Source organism: Molothrus aeneus, chromosome 11 (assembly GCF_037042795.1).
Source record: "Molothrus aeneus isolate 106 chromosome 11, BPBGC_Maene_1.0, whole genome shotgun sequence".
Taxonomy (NCBI): domain Eukaryota; kingdom Metazoa; phylum Chordata; class Aves; order Passeriformes; family Icteridae; genus Molothrus; species Molothrus aeneus.
The window spans coordinates 7,773,971-7,790,499 of record NC_089656.1 but is presented as its reverse complement, the minus strand read 5'-3'; the positions used below and the strand labels follow the sequence as shown (position 1 = coordinate 7,790,499).

Below are 16,529 nucleotides of genomic sequence, written 5' to 3'. Positions count from 1 at the left end.
GTTTCTCTTTTCCATTCTTTTCTGCATAGCTCAGTGGTTTTGTCCCTTTTTATGTGTTTTGCTTTCACTTGTTTTAGTTTATATCTTAATATTTAACCTTGTTTGAACACCTTTGTATATATGTTCATATCTGTTATATGTGCTGCATTAATGTGATTTCTGAATTTTCAACAATTAAGATGAGCGAGCAAAAAATTTTGTATGATTCTATGCAAAAGTAACTTTTAGAAAATAATTTCTAAATTTTTTGTAGCAGACTGCAGATGTGTTTTGAGAAGTTTCCAGTTTCTTTTTTATCTTGCTGTTTTGGAAGCCTGTCTCTTCATTAATTCATGTCTTTGTGTTTTTTATCAAGATCTTCATTTAATCTTTTGCTCAATTTTTTTTTATGTCTAGCTGCTCCACGACAAAGAATTGAGTTGACCTTTGATGAACCTTATTACATAGAACCCTCATTTGAATGTCGGTTTGATCACCTGGAGGTTCGGGATGGACCTTTTGGGTTCTCCCCTCTCATTAATCGTTACTGTGGTCTGAAAAGTCCTGCACTAATTAGATCAACAGGGAGATTCATGTGGATCAAGTTTATTTCTGATGAGGAGCTGGAAGGAAAGGGATTTCAAGCAAAGTACTCATTTATACCAGGTAAAGATGTCTAAAATTCTGCTGAAGTTAATGACTATCTGCTCCCATTGAGCTCCTTGGGTGTGTTTGTCCTCTCAGCCTAGAGCTGCATTTCAGCATGGGCACTTAGAGAGGCACAGTGACAATGTGATAGCCACAGTCTCAGTCCTGCTAATCCTACTGGGCACGTGGCTAAAAACACTGGGGGAACCTTGACTGAAGGAAATTACAGGTCTGTAGTCTGCTAGTGAGGAAGACAGTTGAGCTTGTTCATGCTGAAGCCTTCAGCAGCATCCTTCTTCATTTCTCTACTTGTGCCAGTTTCACCAGTGGTAGGAAAGGAAAGACAATGTATGCAAAGAGCTGCCTTTTCACCAGCCTCTCTTCTGGGCATGTAAGGCACTGGACAAAAACACCTGAACCAATTTACAATAGCACTCCAGCCTGATGCAAAACATTTTAAATCTCCATTCTGAAAACCCAGAGCAAATATCTGCACAGTCTAAGCACAAGCTCTCGGTATAACTGCATTCCCTCAACCCTTGGGCTCAGACAACAGAGCTGCTCTTTGCTCAAAGAGCTGTGTAGTTCACAGGTGCAAAGGAGAGGACAATGTGCTGACAGTGCCTTTAGACAAACAAAAATTACATCTGCTCTGTGGAGCTACTTAGACCTGGCAGGGCATCCTTCTTACATGAAAACTTGACCTGATGTCCTTGTGCAGTGCTTGACTATTGTATTCATAGATACTACACATGTAGTTATCAGCATTTGATTGTCCTTTGGGGCAAAAGGCAATATACAAATGCCAGCTCTACCACTTCGATAAATGTATACACAAACATAACTTCTTAATGTTATCTTCACCCCTAGAGCACGTGAAAACACAATTCAGGATTATATATTACTGCTTAGGGATTTAGACTCAGAAACTTCAGATTAACATGGTGACCATTGGGAATTACATGATAAAATGTTTTCACAGGGACAGTACTTGTGCATTGTGCTGAGTCCATTTCTGAAGCCATTTATTTCATCAACATCCCTTTCAAAACTAAACTACCATAGTTGCAGGGCTGGAATTTTAAATATACATTTAAACTGTATATTATTTTCACAATAGATTACAACATTGTGATCTATGATCACTATGATCTAAGATATTTTTCTTTTCCTTCCTCTTCGTTTATGTGAAGTGTGGCAAAATATTTTACATTTGTGAAAATGAAAGGGAACATAAGCACATACTCCTCTTCATAAAAAAATCAGCTTACAAAGAAGGTTGAAAACCTTTTGCATATAGTGATCACAGATTTTCACTATAGGTAAATAAAAAGAGGACAAAGAAGGCATATTCTGAACTGTGCTGAGTCTTAAGCTCAGGACTGAGGCATTCTAGGGGAAGTGAAGAACTTCCTCTACAGAAAAAATAACAGAAAGAGCCAAACTCTGGACGTTCATTTGGAAAAGAACTTTGTACCAAACCAGTGTGCACTTTTGCATGAACTAGGGCTTTCTTTCCATAGAACAGAAAGCCCTAAACCATGTCTAGAGCTGTTCTGCATGGCCTAATACAAGAGATAGAATAATGTTCTCATCAGGGAAAAGTACCTTTAGGATTGAGCAGCCTTCTTCCCATACTTTCTAAAGAGCAGGTAGGAATTTCTAAGTGTTGATATATTCTGCTAAGTTCAGTTCAAATTGTTCAGAACTACATAGACAGCAGTCTGATAAAATAAATCTAAATAAGCTTTTTGCACAGAGAAAGATCCCCTGTACTCTTGTGGAGCTCCAGCAGTTTCAGTGAAAACTAATGCAGTTAAATTCAGAATATAATGTAGGAACAAAATACTGAATAGTAATCTTTGGTGTTATGCTAGAAATCTGAGCTGTCAGGGTAGAATTATGTTTTTCAGATAAGGTCAATCTTTGTGGAATAATGTTCTCATCTAAAAAAACTTTGTCTTTATATGCTCCAATTGATTCAGTAAACTTTCTGGCAATTTTTTTTGTGACATAATAAAAAATGGACATAATCTGCAGATAATACTAAAGCTTGAAGTGATTCTCAAGCACTGATAGCCCTTGTGATTCATGACTTCTTTCTATTACAGATCCTGACTTCACTTACCTAGGAGGTATTTTAAATCCCATCCCAGGTATAGTATTACAGTAACAATTTCTTTATACATGAAATTTTAAATTAATGTCATATTGCATTTGACAGCAAGGTCTATCTTGTCCCTAGACTGCCAGTTTGAGCTCTCAGGAGCTGATGGAATAGTACGTTCCAGTCAAGTAGAACAAGAAGGAAAAACAAAACCAGGACAAGCAGTTGACTGTATCTGGACAATTAAAGCCACTCCAAATGCTAAGGTGGGTTTTGTTCAGATAATTCAGTATATAATGGGTTTCTGTGGCAGCAGCAACAGGTAATGGTCACTAACTGTGATTTGCATAATGTTGTAGTTTACTGAAGTGAGTCATGTAGCAGTGGCTTAGGAAATCCTGAGAGAGAATTGTTTCTGAAATTAAATTTATATAGGTCCATAGTGCTGGCTTCCTATTACTTGAAGCTTCAAATACCAAATAACTGTGAGAACAGTTTAAGCAACAATTTTCAGGGGCATTTGACTTGGATCCTGGTTTTATTGGAAGACTGCAGGCAAAAATACTGGCTGACATCTTCAGTAATTTCCAGTAAATCTCAGTGCCAAAACTGAATGTTTTGCCTCCAGTGGTTCTATTGGAGAATTTGGTTCTGTTCAAAGTCAACAGAACATGTGCCTGCTTCTCCCATGTAATTCACAATCCTGCACCTTGAAACCCACTTTCATCAGCAGTCTGAGCTAAATAGAAGGGCTATACCTTGTTAGGCAGACAGCAGGATAAAATCCTGTTCACAACCCCAAAATACAATAGCTAAAGCCTGAATCATATTAGTTTCAGAATAATATTTGTTAAAAATGTTGCACAGAAGAGCACATACTTTTCTCCATAGAGCATACACTTCTTTAATTTTGTTTCTGCTTGCACATACATAAAAATTAAAAAATACTTTGAAGCAGTAGCTGCCAAGATAACAAACCTTCCCTCTGCCTTCTTACACACTCCTAACACTTAACTAACCAGCCCTGTTAACCACCTTGCAAGTGCATTCTAAAACAGTAACCAAAAAGATGGTAAGAGGAGAAGACATGAAAGAAATTAAAAGTCCATTAATATATTTGAGCCTTTGAGGAAGTGAGTCAATTCCCAAGACCCCTATACTAGTCTAAGTAATAGACACAGTTCTTCCAGAAACAATAACAAACCCATTTTCTCTCTACATTGCCATTGAGTGCACCAGGTCTTGTGCTTAAGTATTTTAATAAATTATTGAATGTTGCCAGAAGAGAGAGTTATAGTTGGGTGAGTCCTGAAATTAGATCATCATCCTAAATTATTGATTTAAAACATTACAGAAAAATAATTCTTAGTATTCTGACAGTGGTTTCTCAAGCTTCAATGCAGGCAGAATTATGATGATAAAATCCATTAGACCTGATACAGTGCAGTCTCTTGAGAAAAATAAGCGTAGATATTTTTAAATTCCTCAATTTGAGTTTGTAATAAAAATAAAGTTTTAAAAATGACACAAGTGCAGCAATAAAAGTACTTTTAAAATGTGTATAGCAGACACTTAATAAATTACGTCCAGATTTCATAAAATTACCAGAATAATCAATATAATGTAAGAGTAAGGACCTTTTATACTTGCCTAGCTCATTAATCCAAAGGAGCATGTGAAGAGGTGAGCACTTTTAATGGGATTATTCCTTTGTTATCATACAAATAATAGCTCTACTAAAAGTGTGCTAAATTATTTTTAGTTTCCATTGTAATTTTGTAGCAGATATATGCAGTCAATCATTAAAAGAAAATACCATCTCTCAGCCCAAATACTAGCAATTACAGCTCACATCCATGTTTTTGAGATAAGTCATCAATGGAAAACATGTTCCCAGTGTAGCTGAGAATTTCCAGCAGAAAATCTTAACAAAAACAGCAGGGAAAAAAAAAAGGAAATTGAATAAAATAAAAAATACATATGCTGAAAATCACAAAACAGTGAGGTGAAGCATGAGCTAATATGGCACTGGCTGCACCTTCAGACAGAATGTGCAAGGGAAGGCAGTGCTGGCCAACCTGCCTCTGGAAGCACTGGAAAGGAAAAGCCACGGGGCACCAGTGTCACCTGTCTTTCTCTTTTCCCATGTTTTCAATAAAGCCTGATAGGTGCAGGAATGGGGAGGGGAATATCTTGTTTTGTCTCCCAGAGGTAGTTGGTAGGGAGCAAAGGGGCAGCAAACTCTGTTCTAGAGCCCAGGAGTGGGCCCTGACCTCCTGCACCCCACCTGAGCAGGGGTCCCAGAGTCCTTGGGCAAATGCACAGCTCACTTGGGCAGATGTCACAGCCCCCTGTGCAGGGCTCTGTCCCAGTCCTTGGGCAGATGTCACAGCCCCCTGTGCAGGGCTCTGTCCCAGTCCGTGGGCAGATGTCACAGCCCCGTGTGCAGGGCTCTGTCCTTGGGCAGATGTCACAGCCCCGTGTGCAGGGCTCTGTCCCAGTCCTTGGGCAGATGTCACAGCCCCCTGTGCAGGGCTCTGTCCTTGGGCAGATGTCACAGCCCCGTGTGCAGGGCTCTGTCCCAGTCCTTGGGCAGGGCTCTGTCCTTGGGCAGATGTCACAGCCCCGTGTGCAGGGCTCTGTCCCAGTCCTTGGGCAGATGTCACAGCCCCCTGTGCAGGGCTCTGTCCCAGTCCTTGGGCAGATGTCACAGCCCCGTGTGCAGGGCTCTGTCCCAGTCCTTGGGCAGATGTCACAGCCCCCTGTGCAGGGCTCTGTCCCAGTCCTTGGGCAGATGTCACAGCCCCGTGTGCAGGGCTCTGTCCCAGTCCTTGGGCAGATGTCACAGCCCCCTGTGCAGGGCTCTGTCCCAGTCCTTGGGCAGATGTCACAGCCCCCTGTGCAGGGCTCTGTCCCAGTCCTTGGGCAGATGTCACAGCCCCGTGTGCAGGGCTCTGTCCCAGTCCTTGGGCAGATGTCACAGCCCCCTGTGCAGGGCTCTGTCCCAGTCCTTGGGCAGATGTCACAGCCCCCTGTGCAGGGCTCTGTCCCAGTCCTTGGGCAGATGTCACAGCCCCGTGTGCAGGGCTCTGTCCCAGTCCTTGGGCAGATGTCACAGCCCCCTGTGCAGGGCTCTGTCCCAGTCCTTGGGCAGATGTCACAGCCCCGTGTGCAGGGCTCTGTCCCAGTCCTTGGGCAGATGTCACAGCCCCCTGTGCAGGGCTCTGTCCCAGTCCTTGGGCAGGGCTCTGTCCTTGGGCAGATGTCACAGCCCCCTGTGCAGGGCTCTGTCCCAGTCCTTGGGCAGATGTCACAGCCCCGTGTGCAGGGCTCTGTCCCAGTCCTTGGGCAGATGTCACAGCCCCCTGTGCAGGGCTCTGTCCCAGTCCTTGGGCAGATGTCACAGCCCCCTGTGCAGGGGCTCTGCAGCTGCCCTGGTGCAGCGGGACCGGGAGAGTTCATGGACGGGAGAGCAGCACCTCAGGCTCCACCTGGGCACGTTGCTTCTCTGGCAGCACAATGGCTATCTAAGAATTGTTAAAGTGCAAAGTGGCCTTTGCAGCATGTTTAAGTGACTTGGTTTCATATCTCAAAATTTTCAGAATTTTGAGAATTCCAATACAGCCATTGAAGAATTGCAAAAGCCTTTTGATGTGTTAATGTAATTTTAACTGAATTACAATCTTGCATAAGTTTCCTGCTCCAGCAAAATAAATTATTTACTTACTCTTTAAATACCATCCCAATCTTCTAATTTCTTTGCTGCATGTGCTCTAACGCATATGCTGCCTTCTCTTGGATTAGATTTCTGCTTTTAGAAGTATTAAGATTAGCCTAAATTCATTAATTCTTCCTACACAGCCAGCTTACTTCTCTCTCATTTCCATTTTTATTCAAATTACTCCTGACTTCATGGTTTGTGTCTTCCATAACACAGCTATGGTTCAGTAATTAGCTTTCATTCTGAAGCAATAAATTTTAATTTCCTTATTTTACTTCAGAGCCGTTCTGACTAGGCTCCTTCCCCTATATTTTAACATTGTTTTTATGAATTAGAAAGAAAGGAAAGAGAACAGTCAAAATACTTTAAAAATTATTTCAGTACATCTATGCATTCCTTATATCTCTTTCTAGAGAAACAGACTTCATATTTAGCATAAATTCCTGGGGGTTTTTTCACCAAGTCTGTTGCTTTGTAGTGTTTTTCCAAAGGGAGCAGACATAAAGTAAATTTTTTAATAAAGATTGTTTTGGGGAACACGGAGAAGTGAAATGGATACCCAAGACAAATGTCAGGTAATGCTTCACAAGGACATCTAATGAGAAAAATCTAAGTTTAAAAGTGTTGTGAATTGGGAATTACATTTATGTGTAAGGGAAGAAAAACATCTTACTGAAGATTTGCTAAGAAAGAAAACTCTCCCCTCAGTATTTCTTCTAAAGACACTGATTCCCCTTTCCTAACAGATCTACATGCGATTTCTGGACTATCAAATGGAGCACTCCAATGAGTGCAAAAGGAACTTTGTTGCTGTGTATGATGGCAGCAGTTCCATTGAGAACCTGAAGGCCAAGTTCTGCAGCACGGTGGCCAACGATGTGACGCTGCAGACGGGCACGGGCGTGGTGCGCATGTGGGCCGATGAAGGCAGCAGGCTGAGCCGCTTCAGAATGCTCTTCACCTCCTTTGTGGATCGTAAGTACAGCTCAAAGGGCCCATTCTCCTGCTCAGGTCTTTTAGGGAAAGCATCAGCTGTGTAGTAAACAGCAGGAAAACATGGAAAAGGTTGTTTCTGTTTCCTTCACATACTGGCAGGTAAATTAGATAATTGCTTTATTACATTTCTAACATGGCTCCTGAAGAAAAGCTTTCCTGCATCCTTAAAAGGTTTATTTTCCATTTGAATTCAGCAGTACTGCCCTAGGCTACATCCTTCTCACAAAGACACGTCCTTCCCTACAAATGAGCACAGACTTATTTCAAGAAGACAGGAGTGGGACTGAGGCGTGCTCTCCCACTAGCACCACTTCCCAGCACAACAGGCTCTTCTTAAGGCCACTCTGGATGTTCAGAAGAGCAGAAAACATGCCTGATCCTGTAAAGTCTCTCCTTCCTAAACACAGCTCTGTCTTCAATTGTGGGTCTGAACCTACAGCCCCCTCCAGCCAAGTTGCTCCCTTATCCTCAGCTGCATTTGGCTCTAATGGACTCCACCTGTGCTCCCTTAGCAAAGCCCTGTGGTGTTGCACAATGATAGACAAGTGGTTAAATTCAAGTTTATTTAAGAAGCCTGTAATTAAAGCTGAGTTCTAAATGCCATCTGGATTTTTGTTTGGATTCCATAGCCTGGGTTAGAGATAGTCTTTACTCTCATTGTAAATTAAGATGTTTCTTGAAGGCAGTTTTTTGTGATATTCTTTTTCTTCTAAGGGTGTTGTACCTGAATGGAATTTTATTGCCTCACATATGTTGTCCACACTGCAGAACCATTGCAGTGCCATTTATATGGCACTAAAGCAGACTGAGTTCAGAACTGCAGAGCAGATCTGAGATACATGGGGAAAGCTGAATGAAATATTCCCATTTCAGGAAGTCAGACCTATGCTGGTGCTAAAGGTTTTCAAAAAGTTCTGCTTGAAGAATAAATAGTACAGGTTTGCTAACAAAAAAACCCCACTTTTCTACTGTCTGTAGCCAGTCCTGAACAAGATCCTGGTCACAAACTTGCACAAAAGTTCAGGTTACAGGTAACAGGTAGCTTTTATTTCTGTTCCATAAACCAGTAAATTTTAACATAGGAGAAAAGCTACTTTTTGTAAAACAACCTTTCTAAAGTAACAATATGTATAAGAGAAATAGATTCTGGCTTACTTTGAGTACATGGTAGTAAGGAAGAGTTGCATGCTTCAAGCTAGAATATTGCTTAGCCTACAAGAGGCATTTAATAAGGTTTAGATATTGAGAATTTAAATAAATGTCGGTTTTAAGTACAGCTTGCAAAAATTGATAACTGCCTTTCCACTAGCTTTTATTTCAATTATTAACATTGGTGATAGTGCAAGTTATTCTAACTTTTAATGTAGAAAATGCTACAAATTTTGCCAGGGAAATTGTCTATTTATATTATAATTATTGGAGTGGGCTTTTTGTTGTTCTTGAATTTGGATTTTTTTGGGGGGGTTCTGGGGAGGTTTTAACGCGAGAGGTTGAAATACTAAACACTCTTAAAGGCAGATAACTTTCCAAATTTATGAGTTTAAAGCAACTCAAAAGTCATTGGCAGAAGAACATCTGCAAAGGTATGTGGTTATTGTTATTTACCAGAGATACTGCCTTCCTTGGGTAGGGTCATTGAAAAGTATGTGTCTGTAAAGTGTTTCAAGTATTTTTATATAATCTAGTCATAAGCAATTTTTCTAACTGAAAAAAAGTGAATCTGAGCTTACCTTATTTTCAGATTGTTAAGCTATCTTTCTCTTCTACCTTACTAATGATTTGTAATTACATGAAGCCAACCATAAAAACAATCAATATTTCTGGAAAGATTTCCATAAATGAACTAATAGTGCATGACAGTCACCTAACACACACCTAGCACTGCTTGCAGGTTTGACTAAGTAATTCAGCTAACAGCAATGTGAAAAATCAATGTATTTGATTTCTGGCTTGATTCAATAGATGAGCAATGCTGGATACAAAGAGCACTGTGAACATTGCACCACTTTTGGGCAACTGTTATGAGAAGAATCCAGCTATGTCCCTGAAGTCCTAGGCTGGAATTGATCAACCATTGTGACTTTTAGACTTCAAACTCCCAAATAACAAACAGAAAGGAAAATAAGGCCATTTTCCCCATCTTCATGAACTGTGAACAAAAGCCATGCCCACAAAAATTTAAAGGGACTACACAAACATGTAAAATAGAGCCTGTGCTGGCAGATGGAGAAGCAACAGCAGAATTCATCAACCAAATACAGAACTGTAAAAAAATTCACCTGTTCAGGGAAATGAGAAGGAGAATATGTTTAATATGTTTACATTATGGCATAACTGAGAGAACAGGCCTGATCTCAACCTTCCAAAGGAGTGATCCTGTTTTAAAGCAGTGCTCTTCAGGCTAGAGCTGCTCTCCAAACAATCACATTCTCAACTCACTTCAGCAAGGAAGTGATGTGATGGTTACTGTTACATTTTTAAGCACTGAGATTACCTAGATAAACTGTTCCAAAATACCCTCTAAGTATGTTCTGTATTCATACTTGCACTGCAATTAAAGCAAGTTCTTGTATGGAATTTCTTGCCAGATTGCCAGGGTTAAGCAGTAACAGCAAATACAAAGCTTAAAACCAATGAGTGTAGGTTACCCAGCTTCAGTGGAGTAAGCCATGGAAAGACAATACATATTTAATTTAGGAATGAAAAATCAAAATTAAAGGTTTGAATGTTCTTTTTTTCTTAGGCATAGCTCCTCTTTTTGTCATTGAGATTCTCAAGCCAAACATAATGACTAAGTGAGAAATGCAGTGTTCAGGAGCAGTCATTCCCTCTGCTCTACCCTTTGGGTTTGCTGTTATGTTTCAGAGAATCCAGACTGCTCAAGAACACATTCTTTCTGTGAAACCCAATAGCAGAATGTCTATCACACATCTTTGCTGTTTAGTATATAATTGACTTCATTAATAACAGACATGTCCATCATAAAAATACCCCATTACTGAAACAAATGAAAAACCAATTTCTTGGTTTCTTGGTGCCCTGAATTTATAAATAATTCCCTACATAGATGATACAACACCCTGAAAAGAATTATTACTACTTTCTAATATCTTTTTTCTTATGTCAAGGAGCTGTAACAAATACAAAAACATGGGGCAGCCTTCTAGTTAATTTCTTTCTTCAAATTTCTGACTATATATAGATAGATACATAAAAAGCTAAATGTACTCTCTCAATCCCTGCATTAGCTCTAATAGGAGGATCCCAGAGCTTTTGATTCACAAGCAGGAATGACTTAGATGCCTCTAGTTATTGAAATCTCTTGCAATTACTGAAACAGTCCTCCACAAGCTGAAATCTGATTTGCCTTAAGATAGTAATGGGCTCTAAAATGCAGATGTTCAGGGAGTGCTTCACAACATCCACACAGCAGATGCTCCAGAATAAATATATCATTGCTAGTGAGCATGTGATTTTTAAGTATTAAGTTTTTAAAGACACATACTAAAACCTCCTTCCATCATCTGTGTTTTGTGACTGTCTCTATTTGCTCCCTACCCCTTTGGAGCAAGAATGGGTTTTGGAGCATTGATAATACTGAAATTGCTGAAAGCAATTACATGGAGAGAGAAAAGCATCAGATAGTGACGTGCAAGAGAAATGATTGTGTTTGAACCAGAAGTAGAATGCATGTTAAAAACCTCAGATATAGAAAGTTAATAGTTTTATTGCAAGGCATCAATTACTGAAAATTCTGAATGTTTTCTTTCTCTTCTCTCCTGCAGCTCCCTGCTCAGGCAACACTTACTTCTGCCATAGCAACATGTGCATCAATAATTCTTTAGTCTGCAATGGCATTCAGAACTGTGCATACCCTTGGGATGAGAATCACTGCAGAGGTGAATATAGGGCAAACCACAGCCTTTATGAGCTAGGCTGGTCAGTTTGCCTTTCAAGAAAGTCATGAAATGTCTTTTTCCTGGAAATATGCTGAAGACAGCTATTCTACTAATCTCAGGAAGGTGTTCCAAATTTTTTATTTAAACTCAGGACACATGTAAGCATCCTGAATATTGCTCTTACTGCTTTTAACTAAATTTCTTCTTCAGCATATACTCTCTATTTTAAAAGGATATCAGCTTGATAAGAAGTAGAATTTAGTATTTTTGAGGCTGCATCCTATCAATTTCTAAACTTTAATAAAGCAAGGATTGTAGGGACAGGTAATACCTTTTAGAGATAAAAATAAAGAGCTGAAAAAACACAGAACTAAGTTTTTAAGCACAAAAAGTGCTTGCCTCTCAGAGTTGAAATAGAAGCAACAATCCTCAAAGACAATTTTAAAACATTTGTTTAGATGTGTAAATCACAGGCTATTTCAGGATAAATTCAGCTGCTGTATATGGTGTGAGAAAGGATGGGAGGAAGGAGGAATTGTTAGGGAGCATGAAATAAACACTTATGGAATACAGACACATGTAAATTCCTGCTTCTAGAACATGGGTTGGGAGTATTTTTGCAATCATTACAACTACAGTAAAGACTTGTTTCAATATCAGGCTTTGTAGGGAAAATTCTCATAATTTGAAGAAATTGTTATTCTGTTAAAGCACAGACATTCTCCCGTGCTTCAAGAATAGCTCAGTTGTCAGAGTTAGAACGAAACCAATCTAAGGTCAACCAATTTTCTTGCTAAAGAAAACAATAGAACAAAAACACTTGAGGTTGTTTGCCTAGGATTTTTTGACAAATAGAATGGCAACAATAGGTCTGAACACAAAACTCCAGAAGATTTTAGTAAGTATTCCATTTCAAAGAGAAACCGACCCTGCAGAAAAGGTCAAAACCTCCTCTATAGAAAGTCTTGAAAGAAAATTTCTTTTCAATGCAAAAATTCTGCTTGCATTTTTTAAGCAAATAAACATAAAAAACCCCCTACTTGTTAATTGCATTTTAGGTAAACAAAGAAATTCACACCACTAGTAGATATTCTAATGTAATATTGTGGAAGTTTTCCAGTCAACAAAACTGGTCCATAACTCCCAAGTTTGCAAAGTAAAACTAAGCTTCCTCTAAACAATCCTTACCTGTGATAATACTCAATATTCCCTCTTAAGTTTAATTTCTAGATCTCTTTCCCATCTTTACCAACTGTTTTCTAGACTCTCCCCTAGAATTCACACATCACTAATGTACTGCAGTATTAAAAAATTAATTCCATAAAAACCGTGTCTTTCCCAATATTTGTAAATTGCTGTGTCTGATGTTGAATGACCCATCATGTTTTATGTTGAATGCAATCTAAATTCTGCTGTAATACTTGCACAGCAGAAATTAAGAGACAGCTGAAGACTAGATCCACATTGCCAGCTAAGGGAGACTGATGCAACCAAATAAGCAATTCCTAGAATTAGAAAGAGAGCTGCTCACAATTGTGCTCAGTTCCTGCAGGCACCCAGAGTTCTCAGTTAGTCCATATCAATAGCTACATAAATCTGAGCATATTGTGACCTACTTATGCCTAAGCCCTGTAACACAAAAATTGATAGAGAAGTCAGTTGTGTGCAATTTATTTTAAGAGATTGGCAAGAACATCGCCTTTTGCAAAACAACTTTTTGATTAAAATATCTGCCAAGAATTAAGAAACCTAGATGCAGACAAGAGAACTGCCATAGCAGTGAAATTCATACCTCCCACCATGGATGGCACCACTGTGATCTAAGACAGGCAGGACAAGGGGAGAGATCTTCCTTCACTTCACTTCACTTCAAAGGTAAAAAGTAGCTCAAAGGAAACAACCCAAGCTCTGAAGCAGAAATGTAATTTCTTATTAGCCAACTCCTTGCCTTGGGAGCCTCTGCTCAGCATAAGGATTGTTTCAAATAACACATGATGGTGTATAACTCTCCCCATGCACTGTGTGTGGTATTTAGGTACATAACACACACATTCAGATGGCAGGAGCCAGATATCTGAAAATGTTATGCAAGATTTAGGCTACTACATTTTCTTCTTCATAGTCTTAAATGCTTCTCTCCCACTAGCCAGTGTTGCAGTGTAGAAATCTCTCAGTCCCCCAGGACAAGAACATGAATGGAACAGAAGTTCAACTGGAAAACTTTAAACTTCAAACAAGAATTTTAAATATGGAAAACCATCTTGTTCTGATGCTGCCATCTTGTGTGTTTTCACATGAAGTACTAGCCAAAATTGCCAGATGATTTGGGTTGGTTGGTGTATCCCCCTACCTTTTTTTTTTTCAAGTTACTTCATCATTGGATTCTTAGAACTGGAATAAGAGCTTTGCTAAAGCTCCCTGTGATGAATTAGGTGTAACCTACTTACACAATAGACACAGCCATTACATTTCCAAGAGATGTGAAAACAGTACAGTCAATCTTATCTCTGATAATATTTCACTTTTAAAGAAGAATGAGACAATTTTAAATCTAGGTTTTCTTCTACTGACATCACTGGGAATGTTACCAGCAGGAGCAAACCATGGTAAGAAAACCATCATCTGTAGCTGGATTAAACCTATTTAAAGTTAATTTAAGCCTATTTAGCTCATGGATTTAGGAATATAGACATCAGTAAAGGTTCAGGGTGGAAGGCTCATCCCAGCTGAGTCAGCAGGCACTGGTTCACAGAATTGCACCTGCCACTGAATTATCATATGGTAGCCACTAATGACAGGGAATTAGACAAATCCCATTGACATACAGCTCTAGTCTCCAGTCCCATTAAGTAATTTTATCACTTGCATGGCAATCACAATACAGTCTTGCTTTGTTTAAATACGTTATCAAAAGTGCAGAAACTAATGAATGTCCTGTCATAATCACTTTCTTCCTTTGCAGAAAAGAAAAGAACTGGATTGTTTGAACAAATCACCAAAACCCATGGGACAATCATTGGCATCACAACAGGGATAGTTTTAGTCCTTCTCATCATTTCAATTCTAGTGCAAGTAAAGCAACCTCGCAAAAAGGTTATGGCTTGCAAGACTGCCTTCAATAAAACTGGTTTCCAGGAAGTTTTTGATCCTCCTCACTATGAACTGTTCTCACTAAGGGACAAGGAAATTTCTGCAGATTTGGCAGATTTATCAGAGGAACTTGAAAACTATCAGAAGCTGCGCCGCCCTTCAACAGCTTCCAGATGCATCCACGACCACCACTGTGGCTCCCAGGCCTCCAGCATGAAACAGAGCAGGAGCAACCTGAGCTCCATGGAGCTGCCCTTCCGCAATGACTTCGCACAGCCCCAGCCCATGAAAACCTTCAACAGCACATTCAAGAAAAGCACTTACACTTTCAAGCAAGCTCACGACTGCCCCGAGCAGGTGATAGAAGACAGGGTGATGGAGGAGATTCCATGTGAAATTTATGTCAGAGGAAGGGAAGATACAGCACAAGGTTCATTATCTATTGACTTTTAACTTCCTGCTGAAGGTGGTGTGAGTGTATATACAAAATGCTCATGTACAATGACAGTGTATATATTAAAGGTGTACCATACGCAGCGTGTGAATGCACACACTTTTAGCTTATTATACTTCATTCCAAAAAACAAAACCAGTCTTCATAATTAATTCTTGCTGGAAAAGTGGTGGATTTCCTCCAATCTTCCCAAGCTACCTATCTAGTGGAGGAGTAAGATGGAGACTTTGCATGGAAATTATCCGATAGGATGGTGGAAGAAAAAACCCTACAGCTACTAATTGTTGAACACTGAAAGCAATGACTACTATTCTCTTCTTCATACCATTTACTCTTCTTTAGATGTCTGCTTTTCAAGACAATTTTAATACCTCACTTGCATAAATAAAAGTAGTTAAGTGCACTATGTGTATGTCAACATAGGTGTCTTATTGTATTTGTCAAATTGAAAATAGAGTTAGTGTTAAGTGCCAGTTAAGACTCACGAATTATGTTACAGCCATCTGTTTCACTTGCCTTTAATTATCATTTCCACACTCCAGGCTTTGTGAGAAATAAGTGAAAAGGGTCACTGCCTTTTAACAATATAGAGTTATATTAATCTTAGTACATGTGGAAATATCTTTGCAGCTTTCATTTAAAACACAAGTGAGTAGTCATTTTATTCTAGATGCAGACTTTTACAACAGTTTTCTTTCAAGAAGGTTTAGGATTTTAAAATATTCTGCCATATATTATAGCTCCATATGGCACACTGATTTCACAGCTCTGTACTTAGGAAACAATTTTGTTCCTGAGTTTTCCAAGTATTTACATAAATAGATTGTACTGTACATTTGTCTCTTAAAATAGCTTTTTACTCCTTGTTGCAGCCAATCTTCCCTACTGAAATCAGCAATGATACTTTTAGCTCATGTCCTACTTGCCTGAAGAGAACTGCTCTGAGGTCTGTGTGATTACTGGGTGTATGAAGGAACTGGAAACAAATCACAAAGCAACTCTAATTAACCCCTATGGAATCCTTCTTGTGCCCCTTGTTTCCATTTGCAAAATTGCACATTTCATACCTTTTTAAATGGTGGTTTGGACCTAATTTAAAACTTTTTAAAATATAGAAGAAAATTTTTAAAATATATTCTCATTGTGGTTTTTAAGCTTTTTATATAGTTTGATACTGTACAGCCTATTTCTGAAATCCAAACTAGCACCTGGACAGCAGGCTTCTTTCAGGGTCCCTCTTAGCAGCTCTGACTAACCTGCAGATGTTGCTGCACACATCACAATTTGCCAAGAATACTTGTCATGACTTCCACATTAGCCTACAGCTCCTTCCCTGGGTAGTCTGAGCTTATTTGGGTATTGTGTTTACAGGAAACCTTTGACTAAAGCTCATCCCCCAGCTAGCACTGGGCATAGCCTTTATTTACAGAGGGATGTCAAACCATAGTGTTTGTTGTGCTGATTGTAGTACCAAAAAAGCCCCAAAAAGTCTTAACCTATGACCCTTGCAACTGAAAAATAATTTCTTTGAAATAAAGATGAACAACAGCTGTAATCACAGATTTTCACTAGAATGATAAAGATTTTTTTAAATGCTTAAAATGTACAACATTTAAGGGGAAAAAAGAAAGGGGA

At 39.3% G+C, this 16,529-nt stretch overlaps 1 protein-coding gene across 2 annotated transcripts in view; it reads left to right on the top strand.

Moving 5' to 3' along the window:
* NETO2 (neuropilin and tolloid like 2) overlaps positions 1–16,029 on the top strand; it is a 31,146-nt gene extending 15,117 nt beyond the window's left edge. For both annotated transcript variants that reach the window (XM_066557743.1, XM_066557742.1), the window contains exons 4-9: positions 397–645; positions 2,739–2,783; positions 2,873–3,000; positions 7,202–7,430; positions 11,237–11,350; positions 14,313–16,029. In XM_066557743.1, coding sequence (XP_066413840.1) covers positions 397–645; positions 2,739–2,783; positions 2,873–3,000; positions 7,202–7,430; positions 11,237–11,350; positions 14,313–14,893 — 1,346 coding nt within the window. In that variant the 3' untranslated portion in view covers positions 14,894–16,029. The remainder of the gene's footprint in view (positions 1–396; positions 646–2,738; positions 2,784–2,872; positions 3,001–7,201; positions 7,431–11,236; positions 11,351–14,312) is intronic.
* The last annotated feature ends 500 nt before the right edge of the window (positions 16,030–16,529 follow it).